Source organism: Lissotriton vulgaris, chromosome 5 (genome assembly GCF_964263255.1).
Source record: "Lissotriton vulgaris chromosome 5, aLisVul1.2, whole genome shotgun sequence".
Lineage (NCBI taxonomy): Eukaryota > Metazoa > Chordata > Amphibia > Caudata > Salamandridae > Lissotriton > Lissotriton vulgaris.
In genome coordinates, this window is record NC_141693.1 from 701915006 (window position 1) to 701935263 (window position 20258).

Here is a 20258-nt window from a genome sequence, read left to right on the forward strand (position 1 = left end):
TTAAATAATTATCACCAATGCACAATCCTAACCTTTTGAAAAGGAGGCAGATGGTGCAGCATATCATTACAGTGCTAGTACTAAATCTAAGAAAACAATATCTCTGAGGGGTATATAGTTGTGTGCAAATGACCAACATTTTTGATTGTCTTGCATAGTAATAGAAGTACTCAGTTTGGCTTCAATATTTTTAACTTTCAGACATTCTCCAAAATGATAATTGTGTTTTTTTAAAACGTAAAACTAAGAACTGTCATTTGAAAAAAGTAAAATTATCTTCTATTGGTTTGTAATTTACCGACACCTAATACCCTTAAGAAAGAAACAATACCTAAATGTATTTAACAATAAATACAGCAATTATATTCGCTTTAAAAATATTTTCATTTTCAACCAGGCTTGTTTTTAAAACTGGCTAATCCTAAACCAAATAGTAAAGTGTGCTTACATACGAAATCACACTTAGGAAACAGCAGCAGGGCTAGAGGAGTGAATTTATAATTTGGTTCAGATGGCTGTACAGGAATGCAAGCAAAAGCATTTCACAGATCATGAATTAAGTGTGGTAATAGATTTTGGAGCCCAGTCGCCATACGATATTACGATTAAATTTGGAGTCCTAGGTGTCTAAAACATAACTCAGAGGGAATACATCAAGCAGTTAAGAGTTTAAAGGGGTTCCATGTGAAAACAAATCCTGAAAAACAGAGTACAACAACTAAAGTCAAAAAAATAGATTGCCAAAGGCTCGATTTACTTAGTATCTACACATAAAAAAAGTCACTGTGATTGAAATTTATAATTTCATTCAAATCCATTTCACACTATCCGGAGGGTAGGACTGATTTACTACTTGAACTCTTCTTCTAGGATCATTGGTGTAACAGCTTTAGAGTGGGTGTTAGTTCATGCTTACATTCGAGTAAAGAAATATGAACATAAAGTCGGGATTTGGCAGTCTGCACCTTGAAGTAGATGTTGTTGCAGTCTGTGTTATCATATCATCAATAACAGTTTAAAAAAATTAGCTTGAACTATATTTCACATGGCAAAATCAAAATATCACACCAAACATAATGATAAACCTCTAGCAGGAAAAGTATAAAGCAAAATAAAACTTACGTTTGTGATAAAGCTTTTTATAAGCTTTTGCGAAGTAAACGCAATATTGGCAACCCCCCATGTGCTATTTAAAGTGTTTTATATGCATGCTTTTTGATGAGGCAAGAAAGAAGGCACTGCTATAGTAAACTATTTTCATAAATTTGCTGTGATGTTTCGATTTTTTTTGTAGTCTCTGAAATGACTATTTGAGTAGGGTGGAAGCAAAGCAGGAAAGAGAACCTGGGGACCTTTCGTTAATTCTTCACACTTCCAGAATCAATTCCTTACATGTAAACGTACCAAGGCAATGCGACCCAAATTATTTGTTCGAGTCACATCACCAAATGCAGAATATCATTATAGCTGCAGAACTTCCAGCAGTATAGATTGTGACACAACAGATCCTTTTCCAGGTAAAGGGGGAAGAGGGTACACATCCACTACCTTTTAGACTGGTTTACACTGCCCCCCTGTGGCTTGGGGCAGGTTGATTGCGGTATCGGCTGAATCGGCGGCAGCATGCGTTCCTGAAGACTCCGTGCTTTTCGTATACAGATTGGCAGCTTCTTATCAGCTAGGGATCTGCTGTGAGTGCTAGATCTGGCATCATGCATGGCAAGTCTGAGTTTAGCTAAAATGCAAAAGAAAACATAGCAGAAACACACACACAAACAAAACAAAAAGAAATAATAAAAAAAAAGATGCAGCAGGGAGCATATACATGAAAACATGCAGTATCGCCACAAGAAACAAGTAGCGGCTCTCCATTCGAATCAAGAATGGACATTAATATGTTAGCAATGCACCTGAGCAGATTATTCAAACCAAAGTAATCCAGATGAAAATATAGTAGAGGCGTGGGTTTAGCCACAAGGTTTCTGTATTAGAAATGGGGTTTGGGGAAGAATGTGCCCCTACATACACAAAGTATCTACAATTTCATATTCTAAGATTGTTTTGTTCATTAACGCGTATGAGATTGGTGAATAGGTTTCAAATGAGTCAGGCCTTCATTTTATGTTACTATTTTAAAGGAATGTAAAATGGGATTTGAAAGTTTCTTGGTAGGAAGGCAAATGGGAAATCATTTAGCCAATGTTCAGCTCCCACTCGCTAAGTGTGCAATGCAGGGATTGGATTTCATAAAGGTATTTCCCATTGCTCAAATATGCTTAGTTAAACAATAATCGTTTATCAAATGTATCGCATTTCAAACGGCATGGGTTAGCATAACATTTGTTACACCCAACACAGAAAGCCACACAAGTAAAATTTAAACACAAATCCGAATAAGCCTGCATAAATACACCACGACTTTTAAAAATGAACAATGATTTAGTAAAAAATACAAATGGTGCAGCGTGATTACTTTACCCAGTTTTTGCAGTAAACTGTCCATAGGTCGTCATTAAATGTAAGGGATGATTTTTATAAGTCAAATGTCACAAAAGTAATATTAACCAAAGTCAACATGTAGTTAGTGGTGACTGATTTGATCATTTCTACATCCTATCCTCTGGTTAAGGTTTTTGATACTGTAACATTTCAATATTATTATTTTTTTTTACACAAAATCATAACATGACCATGTATTACTTATTATGAACAAACATTTTGAGGCACACACTCATCGGTGGTGATTGTAATAAAACATATCACAAGGAATGTATGGCACTGGTACTCCAGAATTACAACTGCAAAAAACAGGAATGAACTAAAGCAGAATAAAAATAGGACACCTTGAATCTGAAATCACACTGTAAAATTGAGACTATCCACTGTATTTAGATACTGCTATTCCAAAATGCTTAGTTATTGACAGAATCCGTAGAAAAATGGGCTCCATGATTACATTCCTTTCATTTATTCTTTGGACCAAGGTACCACCAGGGCTTATTATGAGCCTTATGTACACATTTTAGTGATTGTGATTTCCAAATTATGATTCTTTGCAAATTCATAATTAGGAAATCTAAATTCCTAATGTATAAAATCCATTGAGTTTCATTTAGGTATTTTGTAATGGAGTCACAATTGACCTACCTGATGAATTTTAATGAGGTAGGTTGCAATTTGTGACCCATTAGGAATTGCGGCCATCACAGGGATGTGGGTCTTCTGCGGTCGGCAGACTACCATGTCTATGATTTAACTTATTTTTTAATGCAGCCAGTTTCCTTCAAAGAAAAAAGGAAATGTTTAAAAACAAGTTTCATTTTTAGGTTGAGGCTTGCGCTGTCTGGAAGATCTGTTGTATGTACTTTGTGGGATGTGGAGATCAGCCCTAGGACTTGTCTACTTCCGTTTGTTTTGGGACTTCTTTTTCTGTTGAACTGCATGTATTTAACTGTCTTGATAGAAAACGACCAGCAGAGGTGAGTAAAATTCCAGAATTGCTTTCTGCTTGTTCATCTACCTATAATTGACTGTCTTGATACAAAACGACCAATAGAATATCAGAATTGCTTTCTACTTAGGGACTTTCTTTTTCTATTTCGCTGGCAACTGCCTCTATCTTTCTTTTTTTTTAAAACCTTTATTATATCGTTCAACACAAGATACAAAAGTAACCCTGCAGCGGCAGGGCCGGTACCACATGCATGTAACATGGATCAGTAATGCCAATCACACAGCTCGTCAGCCGACAACCCATGGGTCCGGCAGTGGTAAAGGACAGACGATATATCGGAAACATTTCGAATCAAGGATATGAGTAAGGTCTCATTTTATATTTAACCCCCCCCCCCAGAACGAGATAAAGAAGAAGATACAGGATAGCCGGAGCTACACATTCGGAAGTATAAAATATGCGGATAGGTGGTAAAAGCAGTCGTGGATCAAAATAGGCCAACAGTAGAAACGCAAGCGCCAGTAAGGTCACTAAGGGTAAAGAACTAAGCTACCTATCTATCATCACAGCCACCTACTCCATACCCCGCCCACTCATATACGTCAGGATGAAACCGAAAGTTATCACGACCGGATCCTGCGAGAAAAAGAAAAAGAAAAAGAAAAGGGGCCATGTTAGACGGACCGGGAGGGTCGGCCGAGGACAAGGGGAGAGGTCTCCGGGGAGAACTGTCTCCAGCGATCGTACAGACAAGTAACTTCCCCCCCACAGACGGACACCACACCAGGATAAGGTTCAACGATACTTTATCAGCAATTCTTTAGGTACGGTAGAATTATACAAGGAGGTCTGGACTCAGGGGTCCCCTCGATTCTGGTCTCTGGATTGGGAAAAGGGTAGCGGGACAGTCTTGTTACCAATAGATGAAAATAGCTCTCAATCCTCGAGCTCGGCGTTCTAGATGATCGGGCCGCGGCGGAGCCAGCAGGTCCCGAGATGGATGAAGGAAGCGACGGTCCGCGGCGGAGCCAGCAGGTCCCGATGAAGATGGTGGTTACAAACGGTCCGCGGCCACGCCAGCAGGTCCCGACGACGATGAAGGTTACGAAGGTTACGGCAGCGCCAGCAGGCAGGACGATAGTTCGCAAGGCAGAGCTACGGCAGCGCCAATAGCCCGTCAAGGATGAGTTCTTCTCTGCGTCTCTCGACTCCAGGATACAACTGCCCTCCTGCTCTGGAGCTGCCCCAGTTATAGGGCTGGTGCCCTTTGATGTCCGGACCCTCGCACTTGGAGGTTGGGGGGTCCGGGACGAAGGGGTCCAGACACCCAGCAGGGGGGTGGAGCCAGCGCCCGGGGAGGTTGGGGCGAGCGGCACCTGGCGAGGGAGAACCATCGACACCTCTTTCTCCCATTGACCTGCCAAGTAGTCCGCTCACCTCCTGGGTGGATGGTGGTGCCGGGATGTCTGAGGCCTAGCCAGGCCCAGGGTTGGGGTTGATCGGGGGCCACGCGGCCTCGTGGCGGAGTGTCCAAGATGGCGCCCAGGCTGGGCGCGCGGGCCAGTAATGGATCGGGCCCACGAGGTCGATATGTTCAGAGGCAAGGGTCCCGGAGGGGATGGAAAACGTGAAGTGGTGGTGTGTGACACTTGAGGGACCGGGCTCGGGCCTGGTCGGGCAGAGGGGGAGCGGCCCTTCACGTGGCCTGTCCAACATGCGTCCCCCCCAGCTGAAGGCGGGGAGAGTCACCCATCCTCTTGGGGACTCTCCTCGTCGAGGCGGAAAAACCGGGACAGGCCATCTGCGTTGGCGTGATCTGGCCCAGGCCGGTGTTCAACAGTGAAGTCCATCCCTTGGAGGGAGATGGACCAACGTAGTAGTTTTGGGTTTTCCCCCCGCATCTGCATCAGCCACTGCAGGGGTCGATGGTCGGTCTGCACCCGGAAGTGTGTGCCAAAGAGGTAGGGCCGGAGCTTTTTGAGGGCCCATACCACGGCGAAGGCCTCCCTCTCGATGGTGCTCCAGCGTTGTTCTCGAGGTAGGAGTCGCCTGCTGATGAAGGCCACTGGCTGATCAAGGCCTTCGGTGTTCAATTGAGACAGGACCGCCCCAATGCCGTGGTCGGAGGCATCCGTCTGGACGACGAATTCCCGGCTGTAGTCGGGGGCCTGGAGCACAGGGGCGGAGCACATGGCGGCCTTCAGTTGTTCGAAGGCTGTTTGACAATCTGGGGTCCAGTTGACTTTCTTGGGTTGATTTTTGGACGTGAGCTCTGTGAGGGGCCCCACTATGGTACCATAGTCTTTCACGAACCGTCTGTAATAGCCCGTGAGTCCCAAAAAGGCGCGGACCTCGGTCTGGGTGATGGGGGGCTGCCAGGACTGGATGGCGGCAATCTTGAGCTGCAGAGGGGCCACCAGGCCGCTTCCCACCTGGTGTCCGAGGTAGGTTACGGACCCCTGACCAATTTGGCATTTGCTGGCCTTGATCGTGAGGCCAGCTCGCTGAAGGGCCTGTAGCACCGCTCGGAGGTGGTGGAGGTGGTCGGACCAGTGGTGGCTGTACACAGCGATGTCGTCTAGGTAGGCGGCGCTGAATCCTTCGAGCCCGGCCAAGACCTGGTTGACTAGCCGCTGAAATGTTGCGGGGGCATTCTTCATGCCGAAGGGCATGACCTTGAAATGATAATGGCCATCAGGAGTGGAAAATGCAGAGCGCTCTTGGGCCCGGGGTGTGAGGCCGATCTGCCAGTAGCCCGCCGTCAAGTCGAAAATGCTGAGGTAGCGGGCAGCTCCCATGCGGTCGATTAGTTCATCCGCCCGGGGGATGGGATGTGCGTCTGTTCTGGTGACCGCATTCAAGCCCCGGTAGTCGACGCAGAACCGGAGATCCGGTGTGGTGCCGGGAGCGGCTGCTTTGGGGACCAGTACTACTGGGCTGGCCCAGGGGCTGTCTGAGGGCTCAATGACCCCGAGGGTGAGCATTTTGGTTACTTCCTCCTGGATGCAAGCCCGTACCCGATCTGGCACGCGGTAGGCCCGGTGGCGGATAGGGGGGCTGTCCCCCGTGTCCACGTCGTGCACACACCAGGAAGTGACACCTGGGGTGAGGGAAAACAGGTCGGCGAACTGCAACAGAAGGTCTCGACATTCCTGGCGTTGGTCCAGGGTGAGGGCTCCCGAGAGCCGGACCCCATCCACGGAGCCATCTTTCTCCCGAGTCCGTAGGAGGTCAGGAAGGGGTTCGGAGTCTTCTTCGGCTCCATTGTCTGTGGCCATCAGGAGGCTGAGTTCTGAACGCACAAAGTGGGGTTTCAGCCTATTAGCGTGGAGGACTCGGAGGGGGTTCCGTGAAGACTCCATGTCGATGAGATAGGTGACAGGACCCTTACGCTCGACTACTTTGAAGGGCCCCGTCCACTTGTCTTGCAGAGCGCAGGGCTCGGTGGGGGACATCACCCATACCTGTTGTCCGGGTTCAAATTCGATGGAGGAGGCATTTTGGTCATACCACTTTTTCATGTCCTCTTGACTGGCCTCCAAGTTTGCGTTTGCCAGCTCTCTGAACCGTCGGGTCTGGTTGCGGAGGGTTAGGAGGTATTTGAAGACATCTGGGGGGTTCTTTAGAGGGGGCATTTCCCAGCCTTCCTTGACTAGACTGAGAGGCCCCCGTACGGGGTGTCCATACAATAACTCAAACGGGCTGAACCCGAGGGACTTCTGGGGGACCTCTCGATATGCGAAGAGGAGGCACGGCAGCAGCACATCCCACTGGCGACGGAGGGGCTCTTCCAACCCCCCAATCGTCCCTTTGAGCGTGCGGTTGAACCGCTCAACGAGTCCGTTTCCTTGAGGGTGATAGGGGGTCGTGAATTGGTAGGTGACCCCACACTGTTGCCAGAGGGACTTCATATATTTGGAAATAAAGTTTGTGCCCCTGTCGCTGACGACTTCTCTGGGGAAGCCCACACGGGAGAAGATCCCCATCAGGGCCCGGCCGACCACCGGGGCTGTCACAGTTCGCAGGGGAACAGCCTCGGGGTAGCGGGTGGCGTGGTCCACTAGTACCAGGATGAACCGATGTCCTTGTTTTGTACGGGGGTCCTTTAGTTTGCGGCCGCTCTTTCCACTGGCTTGGCACGTGGGGCAAGATCGGCAATGCTGGAGTACATCATTCCTCATTTTGGGCCAGAAGAAGTGGGTTACTAGGCGGCTGTAGGTTTTATCCTGACCCAGGTGTCCAGCCAGGGGGACATCGTGGGCCAGGTTTAGCAAGAAGTCTCTAAAACGGAGGGGCACCACTAGCACTCGGCTGGCCCCCAACTCCGCGATCCTTTGTTCACTGTATAGCAGATCATTGTCCCAGTAGATCCAATGTGTTCCGGAGGTATCCCCTGCGCTCTGGGCGAGGGCTTGTTGGCGGAGTCCCTCGAGGGAGGGACAGGTCTTTTGCTCTTGGCGAAACTGTTCCTGTGTGGGTCCCCCCTCTTGATGCCACTGGTCGAGGCCAGCGAGGTCCGGAGGTTGAGCTGGTTCTGGGGGGATGGCACGGTCGGTGTCTTCGACTGGGGCGACCGGGGGCGGAGGCGCCGGCCATTCGAGTTCCTCTTGTCGGGGATTGGCACGGGCGGCCATGGACCGGGTGGTGACGCACGCCCAGTCCGGGACGCCCAACATCCCCAGGTGTTCTCTTCGTTCTACGGCTGCCCAGGGAGAGCTTTCAAGGTCATTCCCCAGGAGACAGTCTACGGGAGCATCATCTCGGACCGTTACTTTCAACATGCCGGAGACCCCTCCCCATTCGAAAGGGACGCAGGCCATCCGACACAGACTTTCTGAGTTATCGGCTGAACGGACAGGGCAGAGAATGTTTGGTATGAACTGTTCTGGGGTCACCAGGTGACAGCGGACGGCTGTTACACTGGCCCCGGTGTCACGGAGGGCTTCGGCCTGGCGTCCATTGATGCTCACCCATTGGCTGTACTTCCGGGTGTTAGCGGGTAGGGGGACCCGCGGGACCATGTCTTTCCCCCCTAAGCATGCTAAAGTCATGGCGGCTGGCTCCCATTCTTGATGCTCTTGTTCGTATTCTTCCTGCTCCTCGGAGATCTGTTCTTCCCCTAGGGCAGCAGCGGCCACTTGGCGGGGCCTTGGGCTCTGGTACTGCGGGCAATTTGGGTCGTTTGCATAGTGGCCGACTCGTTGGCATCGGTGACACGTGACATTGGCTCTGTATCCCGGTCGCGCCGGGGTGCTGCCCCGGTTGGCCGGGGTGGTGGTGCTGGTAGCGGGGGCGACCGGAGCGTTGTCTCTTCCTCGCCCTTGGCCCCCCCCTCCTCCTCGGGGACGGTGCTGACCGTTGTTGTTCCGGTTCTGTTCATAGGACCCATTTCGGCCCACTCTGGTGATTTCCCACCGGTCAGCCTCGGCTGCGAGCTGCCGTGGATCAGTCAATTTGCTGTCGAGGAGGTGCTGCCGGAGCTCGATGAAGCAATTGTTTGATAGATGCTCCCACACCATGAGGTTGAAGAGTTGTTCGTACGTTGTGACATTGCTTCCCTTGATCCAGCCCTCGAAGGCTCGGCTAAAGTAGTTCACGTAGTCCACCCAAGTTGTACCCGGGATGCGGGTGCAGTCTCGGAACCTCTGACGGTACATCTCGGGTGTGAGCCCATAGCGGGTGAGGAGGGCAGCTTTCATGTGGTCATAGGAGGTCATCTGATGGTCCGGGAGCTGTAGCAGGGCATCGCGGCCCTCATTGAGGAATCTCCCCCATAGACCGGCTCCCCAATCGCTTCGGTCGATCCGGTGGGCGGTCATTGCGATTTCGTAGGCCTTGAACCATTGCTGGATGTCGTCCTCTCGGAAGTATTCTCGAACGACATCCTTGGGGATGTGTACCTTTTTCTCTGTTGCCCCTGGGTCGCGGGGTTGCTCGGGCACCCCTAATTCTCTGTTCTGCTTGCGTAAGTCTATCTCAGCTAGTTTGCGCTCGTGTTCATACGCCAGCCTCTTTTCCTCGAGCTCCCTTTGTCTCTGTTTTTCCTCTCTTTCTTCGCGGAGACGCAGGTGCTCCAAGCTTATTTTTTGTTCGGCCAGTTTAAGTTCAACATCCATTTTGAGCCGGGCCATTTCTAGTTCGTGTAGTCGTGTTCTTTCTCGTTCCTGGATCTCGTCTTGCGAGAGACCCGTTCTTTGCTCCTCGGGGGCCGTGGGGTTTTTTCCTACTGCTGCGATGTTTTGGTCGGTGGTTCCCACGGCCCCGGTTTCTGCCCAGGACTCTAGGGCCTGCTTGAAATCGTCTTTGGTACTTAGACCGGTGGTAGCGATACCTAGTTCGATGCAGAATTGTTTTAGTTCACGATGGCTGTACTCGTTCAATTTCTCCATTTGAAATTTCTCGGTGGATCCGCTTTCTTTGGTTGTCATTGTGATTTCGTCGTGGGGTGAGCTACTCTCTGTACGATTATGCGGTGATTCGGATCGCGCCGCTGGCCACCAATGTTAGACGGACCGGGAGGGTCGGCCGAGGACAAGGGGAGAGGTCTCCGGGGAGAACCGTCTCCAGCGATCGTACAGACAAGTAACTTCCCCCCCACAGACGGACACCACACCAGGATAAGGTTCAACGATACTTTATCAGCAATTCTTTAGGTACGGTAGAATTATACAAGGAGGTCTGGACTCAGGGGTCCCCTCGATTCTGGTCTCTGGATTGGGAAAAGGGTAGCGGGACAGTCTTGTTACCAATAGATGAAAATAGCTCTCAATCCTCGAGCTCGGCGTTCTAGATGATCGGGCCGCGGCGGAGCCAGCAGGTCCCGAGATGGATGAAGGAAGCGACGGTCCGCGGCGGAGCCAGCAGGTCCCGATGAAGATGGTGGTTACAAACGGTCCGCGGCCACGCCAGCAGGTCCCGACGACGATGAAGGTTACGAAGGTTACGGCAGCGCCAGCAGGCAGGACGATAGTTCGCAAGGCAGAGCTACGGCAGCGCCAATAGCCCGTCAAGGATGAGTTCTTCTCTGCGTCTCTCGACTCCAGGATACAACTGCCCTCCTGCTCTGGAGCTGCCCCAGTTATAGGGCTGGTGCCCTTTGATGTCCGGACCCTCGCACTTGGAGGTTGGGGGGTCCGGGACGAAGGGGTCCAGACACCCAGCAGGGGGGTGGAGCCAGCCCACCCTGCTGCCCCGCAATGGCTACGGCCTACCCCACTAGCAGCGCGCCTGTCGCCCAGAGGAATACCCGAAAGAGAGAAGAGAAGAAAAAAGGGGCCATAGAACAAAACAAAGGCAAAATAACAAACCCCCCACCACCCTGCACCCCTGCAACGGCTACGGCCTAACCCACTAGCAGCGTGCCTGTCGCCCAGAAGCCTCCCTAAAAGAAGGAAGCAGCGGAGGAGGAGAAACACAAACACACGCTCCCGGACTTCCCTCCCCCCCACCAGATGCGACCCCCCGGAATCAAATTCAAAAGAAAGGGCAGCAAGATACACAAACAATCCGGGGAAGTACCAAACATACCACCCGACTCCCGCAGTTCACAGGTCACAATCCCAGCAACCGATTACATTATTGTCCCGTGTCCTGAAAAGCCCCACCAATCAACCCTGGCCAGTACGAGTGTTCACTGGAGCAATTGTAACCCAGGCCACAGCAGCAATAAGAGCGGTAAAGCTATCATGGAAATTCAAGTCAGTACGAGCAAGCCAATTAAAGGATAAAAGTTCACAGTCTACACAAAGCAAGCGAGGAAAAGCGTGGCAGGATGATAAAACTCTCCAATAGTCACAGGTGATCTTGTTGAGGCAGTCAAGGTTGTCCATAGTGAAGTTCGGCGAGATAGGGCTCAAGCAGGGAACGCTGACAATGTTCACGGGCGCGCGATCTGTATTATAGGAATCCGCAGCGCCAAAGAAGTCCGGCTCCTGCATAGGGACCTCGAAGTCGGATATACGATGTTCCGTTGGTAGCACCGCTGGCTGCAATGATGGCAAAAAGCCACTGTCCGGTCTCCGGCAAAGATCTTCCATCATTTCCGAAAGTGCCCGGTAGTTGACGATGATCTGTGAGTGGAGCGCTCTAATGGCCGCCATTACGGCGTGCAGCGGTGGCGTGTCTTTTGTCCCCTCCATCTCCTCTCGCAAGCAACAGATCAGGATGCAGACCCCCGGAGGCCGACTTCTCCGGGGTAGCAGGCAAATCTGGAGCAGACACCAACAACAGGCGCTCTCACCTCACGATGTTACTCCTTCGCCACTGATCAGGGCTCCCGTCCGCACCCCCACGGCAAGCTTACTGTGTCTCCAGGCGTTGGATACGGGGCCAGCAAACGATGTGACACGCCGTAGCGTGTGTGTTGCAGGCAGGATACTATGTCGCCGTCAAAAACCGGGAAGATTATATCTCCGTTCGGGAGACCGGACAAAGCCCAAGGTTCCAGCCGATGTTGTTCAACTCCAGCCCTGATGGGTTGGAAATCGAGGCCCCGGCTTCAGCTCCGGGGTAGGTCAAGAATGAAACACGGCATATCTCTGTCACCCGGTATGATAAATAGTTCGGGATTGCGCCTTCAGAGTCAGCTACTCCTCACACATATGGGAGTCCGGTGTGAAATCAGGATGACTTGCAGGATATACGAGCTGCTGGCGGAGGTCGGCGGAGCCGGGAGCTTAAGCGGCCATCTTGCTTGCTAGAGTAGCTCCTCCCCTATTTATCTTTCTTGATAGAAAACGACCAGCAGAGGTCAATAAAATACCAGAATCACTTTAGAATTTCCTGGTTTCCAGGCCATAGAAACTTGTATTCAACGAGCACCCGTAGACGATAATATTTTTTTCAAATCTTGTATTTTCAGTGAAATGACCACCATAGAGGCATGATTTTAAATTAAAAACAGAGCTTTAGACAATACAATTTCCCACTGATAGGCAGTATTTCTCACCATGTGTTCCCATACCTGGCATGTTCTGCAGTTCGGTGCTTACTTTCCCTCCATGTTAAAGAACAATAGATGTTTCAGCACCCAGACTAATGTGCTGCATAGCTAAATACATATAAGGTCCCAAAGGTGAAACCGATTGCATTGCAAATGCTTGTTTTAAGAGTAAAAAACACAGTTGATGGACAGAATGCAGAACAATGTCTTACATTCACCCCAGTACAAAGATCTGGGCCTAAATCCATCGTTTTTTTGCACTGCACACCACCCTAGGTCAGACAATGGCTATATGCAAATCAGCCTTGACCCTGTGCCTCATGGGAAAAGTTCAGCGCGAACTACCAAGCCATGTCTTTCCATGTTAACTAATTGCAATTTGTGCTCTGTACATATGGAAAAGCATTTTTGCGGTTGGTAATGGCCCCATTCGGCAAATCAGGCAGTTTCCAACCGCAAACATGCTTGTGCACATATGGCCCCTTTACGACTTAGTGTGTGCCGGTTTTGTGGTTGTATATGAATTATTTTTTTTATTCTTTCTTACTGATGACCACTTAACACATAATCATTTTATAAGCATTATCAGAAAGGAATGTGTCTGCATCCAAACATCTTGATACAACCCATCATAAATACATGTTTATGCAACAATCTGTTTGGCCAAACTTTACTCAAGCTGGAAAGGGCCATGGTCCTGGTCCAGTTGTGGGGGTTCGCAGAGTCCTCACCTGAAATTGTTCCATTTTCCCCATATTTGATTCCACTTTTTAGGGCACCCCCTCGATTCGTATATTGGCTGCTCCATTAGCATGCACCAATCCATGTCTCTTTGCCATGCTATGAATGTTGGTGTCTCCTGGGCTCCCCACATTTTGACGATATTGCGCTTTGCAATCATATTACCCAATGTTACCCAAATCTGCCCTTGACTATTTAGATCTGTGGGTCCCCATACATTCAATAAGCACAATTTTATACTAGGTTCTACTTTAGCCCCCATTACTTACTCCATACATTTACCCAGATCTAGCCAGTATTTCTGGATATGCACATTCCCAGATGATTTGTGCGAAGTTGCCCGGCTGCCCTCAACGTCTCATGCTCCCAGGTTCGGTTCTGTAGCCCATCTTCACAAGTGCAGGGCCACTAAGATACATTCTGTGGAGGATTTTGAGTTGCACCAGGCTAAGCCTAGAGGAGATGGCAATTTCACGGGAGGAGGGCAAAGCCTCCATCCATTCCTCATCCTCAATTCCAGCTATGTCGTGTTCCCATCGACTTCGGAGCTGAATCATGTATGTCATGGAAATGGATTTCCTCTGTATCTGTTCGTCTAGGACTCTGTCTTCAAGCAGAGAGGATTCTGGGGGGATTCCCCCTTGGGGATTATCGCTCGAAGTGCTTGCTGTATCTGGAGATACCTAAAGTGTTCCTTACTTGCCATTTCTTGCTCAGTCTGTAGCTGTGGGAAGGAGACTACATCACCCGCATTCCACAAAACTTCGACCTAGGAGATTCCTCCATTGTACCATCCCATTGTTAGCTTCTGTATGGAGATTCGGGGTTGTTTATCGCCCCACAAAAGTTCACTTTAAAAGCTTTCTATAGCTCCAAAGTAGTCAAAACCGACCAAGCATGGAGAATTCTGCGATCCCTATAAAAACGTTTTTAAAGAGCACTGCGTGCACCAGCAGTGACCATGGGAGTGTCTTCCAGTGGGCAATATCACATTCAAATCTCTAATGGAGGGAAGAGTTTGCAATCATAGAATCTAGTCGGGTCGCCGGTGATGTAAATCCACAGGTATCTAAACACTTCAACCGCCTCAGTGATGGTATATCCCTTTGGTAGGGGGGTGAATCCACCATGGAGGACATAAATTACGGATTTTGTCTAGGCTGGATATGGATTAGTGTAGTAAACATCTTAATATAAAGACTAGGAGGAAGTAGTAGGCAGCACTATGCAGATGACAGTAGGCAGGACCGGTCTTAGCGCTGGTGGCGCCTGGTGAACAACTTGTTTGGTGCCCCCCATATGACCCCTCCTCGGATTCCCTCACTACCACCTGGCAAGAGTGCCCCTCATCTCTCCATAGCCCCTCTCTCACATACATTTCATTTGTTTTAAAGGTAAAGGGTGGCTTTCCTAATCCATTCAGTTATCCCCATAAAATATAGACCTGTCCTTTGCAGCAGGCATAGTAACCCTCTGCGCTGCGTTATGGTGAGTCAAAACTGCCACTAGACAAAACTCAATTTCTCTTTCTCTACCAGGAACATTAATCATGACAGTTATCTTCACATTTTTATTGCTGCCTAAAGCTGGACCCACAAAGAACTTCTTCAGTGGGTGATTTTAAATCGGGAAACAACCTTTACAACGCACTACCATTAAACAAAGCTTTTACAACGCAACATCCATTACAACGCATGCCATTACAACGCAACCATTACAACGCATGACACTACAACGCATACCACTACAACACATGTCATTACAACGCAGTCATTACAGCGCATACCATTACAACGCATACCATTACAACGCATACCATTACAATGCATAGCATTACAACACATAGTACCCTTACACTATCCAACACTTACCCTACTGTTGCACCCCCTGGAGTTAGAATAGTAATTTTTACCCCTACACTAGCCAACACTTACCCTACTATTACACCGCCTGGAGTTAGAATAGTAATTTTTACCCCTACACTATCCAACACTTACCCTACTGTTGCACCCCCCCTGGAGTTAGAATAGTAATTTTTACTCCTACACTATCCAATACTTACCTTACATGCAATGTAATGTTATGCGTTGTAATGGTATGCCTTGTAAAGGTAGTATGCAATGTAATGGAATGCGTTGTAAAGGTAGTTTTTAAAAATACGTTGTAATGGCATGCGTTGTAATGGAATGCGTTGTAATGGATGTTGCGTTGTAAAAAATGTGTTGTAAAGGTATGCGTTGTAAAAGTATGCACTGTAACATCATACATCCTTTAAATCATAACCAATTGCTAAAGACAGCGCCCCGAGGTCTGTGCCTCCCTCTGGATCAACGTCCAGTGTGGCCACACAGGTTGCACCCCCCCGTAAAGCCAGCCCTGACAGTAGGTTGTTGTGGATGTAAATAGCAGAACACAGTAGATGTCTCACACGGTATGCAAGGAGCTGCATCAAGTCATATTTTACTGGAGTGCCATGGCAGGTGGTGCAGCCCTAAAATTAAAAAAAATCAACTGCCAACAGACCGGCCACGCCTGCGACACATACCTTTCCAAAGTTCCCTAATCTCCTACTTTATTCTGCCTTTTGTCACGCAGGCACTGATTGCACATATAAAGATCAATTGCCAAAACCCACCTGAAGCTCCAATAGCCTTTAAGTCTCTGGAAGTGGGTGAGTGGGCCAGTTGGGAAGTAGGTTGTAGTCACTTGCCAAAGCTGTGCGAACTCTCCGACAGTGGTGGCTTGCACAGGTAAGAGCGGTGAGGCGTGGTGGGGTAGTAGTGGTGGAAGTCGACAGACGGCGAGATAAGTAATAATAAATAAATACCACTTACTCTGCTCTCTCCGTATCACCGCAAGTAAGTTGTTTGATTTTATTTATCTAATTTTACCTATCCCATCGTATGTTGACTTCCACCACCCTCGCCCCGGCCTCGTCTGGAGAGACGCTAACAGCTTAGCAGGCTCTGTCATGCAGTGCTGTATGGGGATGCTAACACAAACGAGGAGGAGTTACTATGTGAGGCACAAAAACAAGTTATTGTTTATTATATGTTTTCTTCTGTTTATAGCAAAAGTGTCTAAATGTTTTGAAAAAAAATATTTATGTTTACAGGAAGAAAATCATTTCCCAGCTCTTTATCAACCAATTTTTCACCTTCAATCCTGAAAAAGCATCTTGACTGGATTCCCTAACAAATCAATATTCAAACTCTAACGAGTCAAAAGCATCCTTTCTGTCTCTTGTTCATCTGAAGCAACATGACTACATCACGCCTGCACTAAAGGCCCCCTACAGGCTCCATATAAAGGAAACAGCACATTATAAATTCATTTACCTTGTCCACAAAGTCTTACGTAGCCGAGCTCCAATATACCTATCAAATCGTTTGTACCTTTTCTTTTCACCAAATGTTTATTGTCTTTCAACCTTAGCTTTTTGCCAGTCCCTCCAACTTATTACAATAAAATCGGATGAATGACACTTCATTTTAAGGCTCATCCCTCCGGAGGTCTCAACTTATGTCTTACACATGGGCTCCTTCTGAAATTCAGGAAATGGCTAAAAAAGCAAAGTACTTACCTTTGGTAACGTTCTTTCTCGTAGAGGATATATCTAACAGCATATTATTCATCTTTTGAATACTTCCCCAAGCGTCAGACTGGAGCCAGACATTTTTTGACAGTACCCCTTGCATACCGGCGGGTGGTGCCGGTGGCTCGGCATTGACGTTGTTCTACGCTGAATGTGACGTGGTTTTCTCAGTTGACCTTGCTGTCTGACAATAGTGCCTCATGAACATATGGAGTGACACCCACATTGCAGCCTGACAGATGTCTAGAACATGCAGCACATGGGCCAATGCATTGATAGCAGCATTGGCTCTGTTTGAATGAGCCTGTACCCCTTCAGCAGGCTGTTTTTCAGCAAATGTGCAGCAGATCTTCATGCAGAGTACAATCCAGATTGAGCTGGACCTTTTCTGCACAGCTTTGACTTTCTTTGCCCCAGTGAACCTGATAAAGAGCTGATTGTCCACCCGGTGTTCTTTGGAATGACTGATATAGAAGTGGAGGCCACTTTTAGGATCTACGTAAGTAAAGAAACCAATAGCAAGCTTCTATATAATTACATGACAATATTCTAGGTACAAAAATACTGCAGTAACCACATTGCATACCATACAATAAATGACTCCCTAATATTAAACAAATATATATTTTCAGTTATTTAAATCTCTTTTTGATTCAATTGATTAAATGTTTTTGTTTACAAAAGATATATATTAGCAAAAATTGACAACATCAGTGAATAAATAAATTAGATACAAACATAGAATGTAGAGAAAAGTATATTATCAAATTGATACAATCAATCCTTATTTCCAAATACTTTACATAAATTTAGGACAAGCAGTTGAGAAGAACTTGATGGAGGCAAGCGGTAGATGAAAAACTACGCTCGTTTCGGCATTACTGCGTTCATCAGGACACTGTCTATTGCACACAAATCTTGGGATTAAAGATATGAGCAGCAATAAACCTTCGATTACTCGTCACCAAATCAACACCAAAAAGTTGATGATAGAAGAAATTCTCGTGCTTGAAGATGACTCTCTATGCTGGTCATAAACAATAAGCATACCTGAAAAAAAGTATAAATCATCTCAGTGCTGTAGAATTCAAGGGAAAATATGTTTCGCTCCTGTAGTTAGCTCTAAGAGGTGAGTATATAGTTGGGGCAAATTTGTAGTACTCGCCATACGTTTCAGTTTATTCTGGAGTTGAAAAATAAACTTGGGGTGAAACACTATCCTGCAATGCACTCTCTATTTAGGTCTTGGCTTTGGATGTAGACATGGTGAAAACAAGCCAAATCAGTACTTTCGGGAGCTTCTAGTCTCCGTATAAATGCGGCGGCAACTGCCTGGGTGTCAGCGCTTAGCGTCCTTCATGTAAATAACCAACCAGTGAAGCCTTTCCTCTTCCTTAGAGGGGTGAGGTGGAACAAAGAACACAGAAAGGGTGATGGTCTGACCAATGTGAAATGGAGTCACCCCCTTTGGAATGAAGGAAGCAAATGTCTGGAGGATCAGCTTGCCTGGTTGGACATAGTGTAAGGCAAATTAACAGAAAGAGCCTGAAGCTCACTAACCCACTGTGCCAATGTTATTGCATCAAGAAAGATTGTCATGAGTGAGAGGGTAAGGATCTGAGAGCAAAAATGTGGAGTGGCACAAAAGGCATAAAGGTCCGAATTTAAGTTCCATTGGGGCTTAACAAAAAAAGGAAAAGGGGGTAACATATGTTGCAATCACTTTTGAAACCGTATATCAACCTGATCAAAGGCAGAAAGAGCCGACAAGTACCCTTTAACATTGCACAAAGCAAGGCCTGTCTGGATTAGGAACAACACAGATAACAAAACTTCGGACAGTTTGGCCTGGAATGGGTCAATCTGCTTATAAGGATGACAGGCATGTACAGATTTGGTTGAGGGATCCCTAGCTGCCTAGATGGCACCAATCACTTCTGCAGGAAGGATGTAAGCACACAACTGCTAAATCTGAAAGCATGTCTGTGGAGAATGGACAGGAGCAGGACCTTGCCCTGCTGCTGTGATAGGAGATCCTCATGAAGGGGCAGCCTAATCAGAGGACAGATGCTCCTTACCAGAAGTTGGGGACCATACTCTACATGCCCAGTCTGGACGGGCAAGATGACTTGGGTCATACAGGAGTCTTGAGTTCTATACTATGCGGAATGCTGAACAAGTATAGGGAGCAAGGGATACTGAATATCGTACCATTATGTGTGTTACTTGTATAGAACACTTATTATCAAGTCGCTCTCCGAAAACTGCCTACTTGGAAAGGCTAGCCATCAATATTAGCCCCTCATGTTTCACTATGTACAAAAGAATAGAGAGGCAACTTTCAAAAGATAAAAACAATAAACATAACACAGTCCAATGCTGTATTTGTAACATAAAGATAATTAGAGAGGTCTTTTCTTTGTTTGTTGTGATTCTTTTCTTTGATTTCTTATTAAAATGTAAACGATAGCTCAGCACAGCCAACACGTTTCGCCCAATATTTGGGCTTCTTCAGGGATGTAAGCATGACAAATACGACTGTCAATACTCCATGTAAGTTGTACACAGACATATAGACGAATACAAACAATACTATACAGTATCGAAACTGCAGACATCAGAATTGTTTTGAGCGTTACAAAACCCAAAGAAAAAGAAATATTGTATTAGAGTAACAGTTATTACATGATGTATATATCCTACATCATACTACTCAAAGAGGGGAAAAAACACCTAATTTTCCCAATTTATATCTTTGGTATCACCAATAGGCCCTTGGACAAACTTTCAATTAAAGAGTTACAAAAGAAAAGACTATACAACATAATGTTTTCAATACTTCCTGTACTGTACACATGTGTTTAAAACTGTTGTATGTGTGTTCTTCTGCTCTCCCGCCTCTATTTATTCAATATACAGGAACTGAGGAACCTAAAAATGGCTTTGAAAGAGACTCCCCGTAAGAGATCACTGCTTGCCATTTGCCACAATAACTATAAAAGTGGTCTTAAGGAATAGCAGTCCCGAATACAAAGCCAAGCCTGGGATGAGCTGATACAAGCTAGTGAACTAAAAGATAGTACCCTCTTTTGGAAGGGTATTAATAGTCCTTGTTTTTCTGAACTTTATAAACTGAATATAGGTCATTACATAACTTCTGACCAGTGGAAGGATAATTGCCAGGCGATTTATAATCATGGGGATAGCGAACTATGTATAAATGATTTAGTGCCCCTCCCATGTGAGGCGCATATTAACTTTCTTCTTCATGAGGTTAAAATTGGTATTGAGTGATTGTCCCAGGATAAGGCTTCAGGTCCGATGGGATTCCCTCGCACCTGTTTCGGAACAATATAGATGTGTGTGCCCCGGTCCTGACTAGGATATTAAATGCAGCAGTGTCATCATCCATGCCCCATTTCTGGTCTACTGCCAATATTATCCCTATCTTCAAGAAGGGTGACAGGGATAACCCTCATTGTTATCTCCCCATATCCCTGATAGACTCTACTGTTAAGGTGATAGGT

General features: G+C 47.2%; 1 protein-coding gene across 2 annotated transcripts in view; it reads right to left on the bottom strand.

Moving 5' to 3' along the window:
* USP54 (ubiquitin specific peptidase 54) overlaps nucleotides 1-20258 on the bottom strand; it is a 1809222-nt gene that overhangs the window by 521154 nt on the left and 1267810 nt on the right. For both annotated transcript variants that reach the window (XM_086922134.1, XM_086922133.1), the window contains exon 18: nucleotides 1549-1735. In XM_086922134.1, the coding sequence (XP_086778260.1) occupies nucleotides 1549-1735 (187 nt within the window). The remainder of the gene's footprint in view (nucleotides 1-1548; nucleotides 1736-20258) is intronic.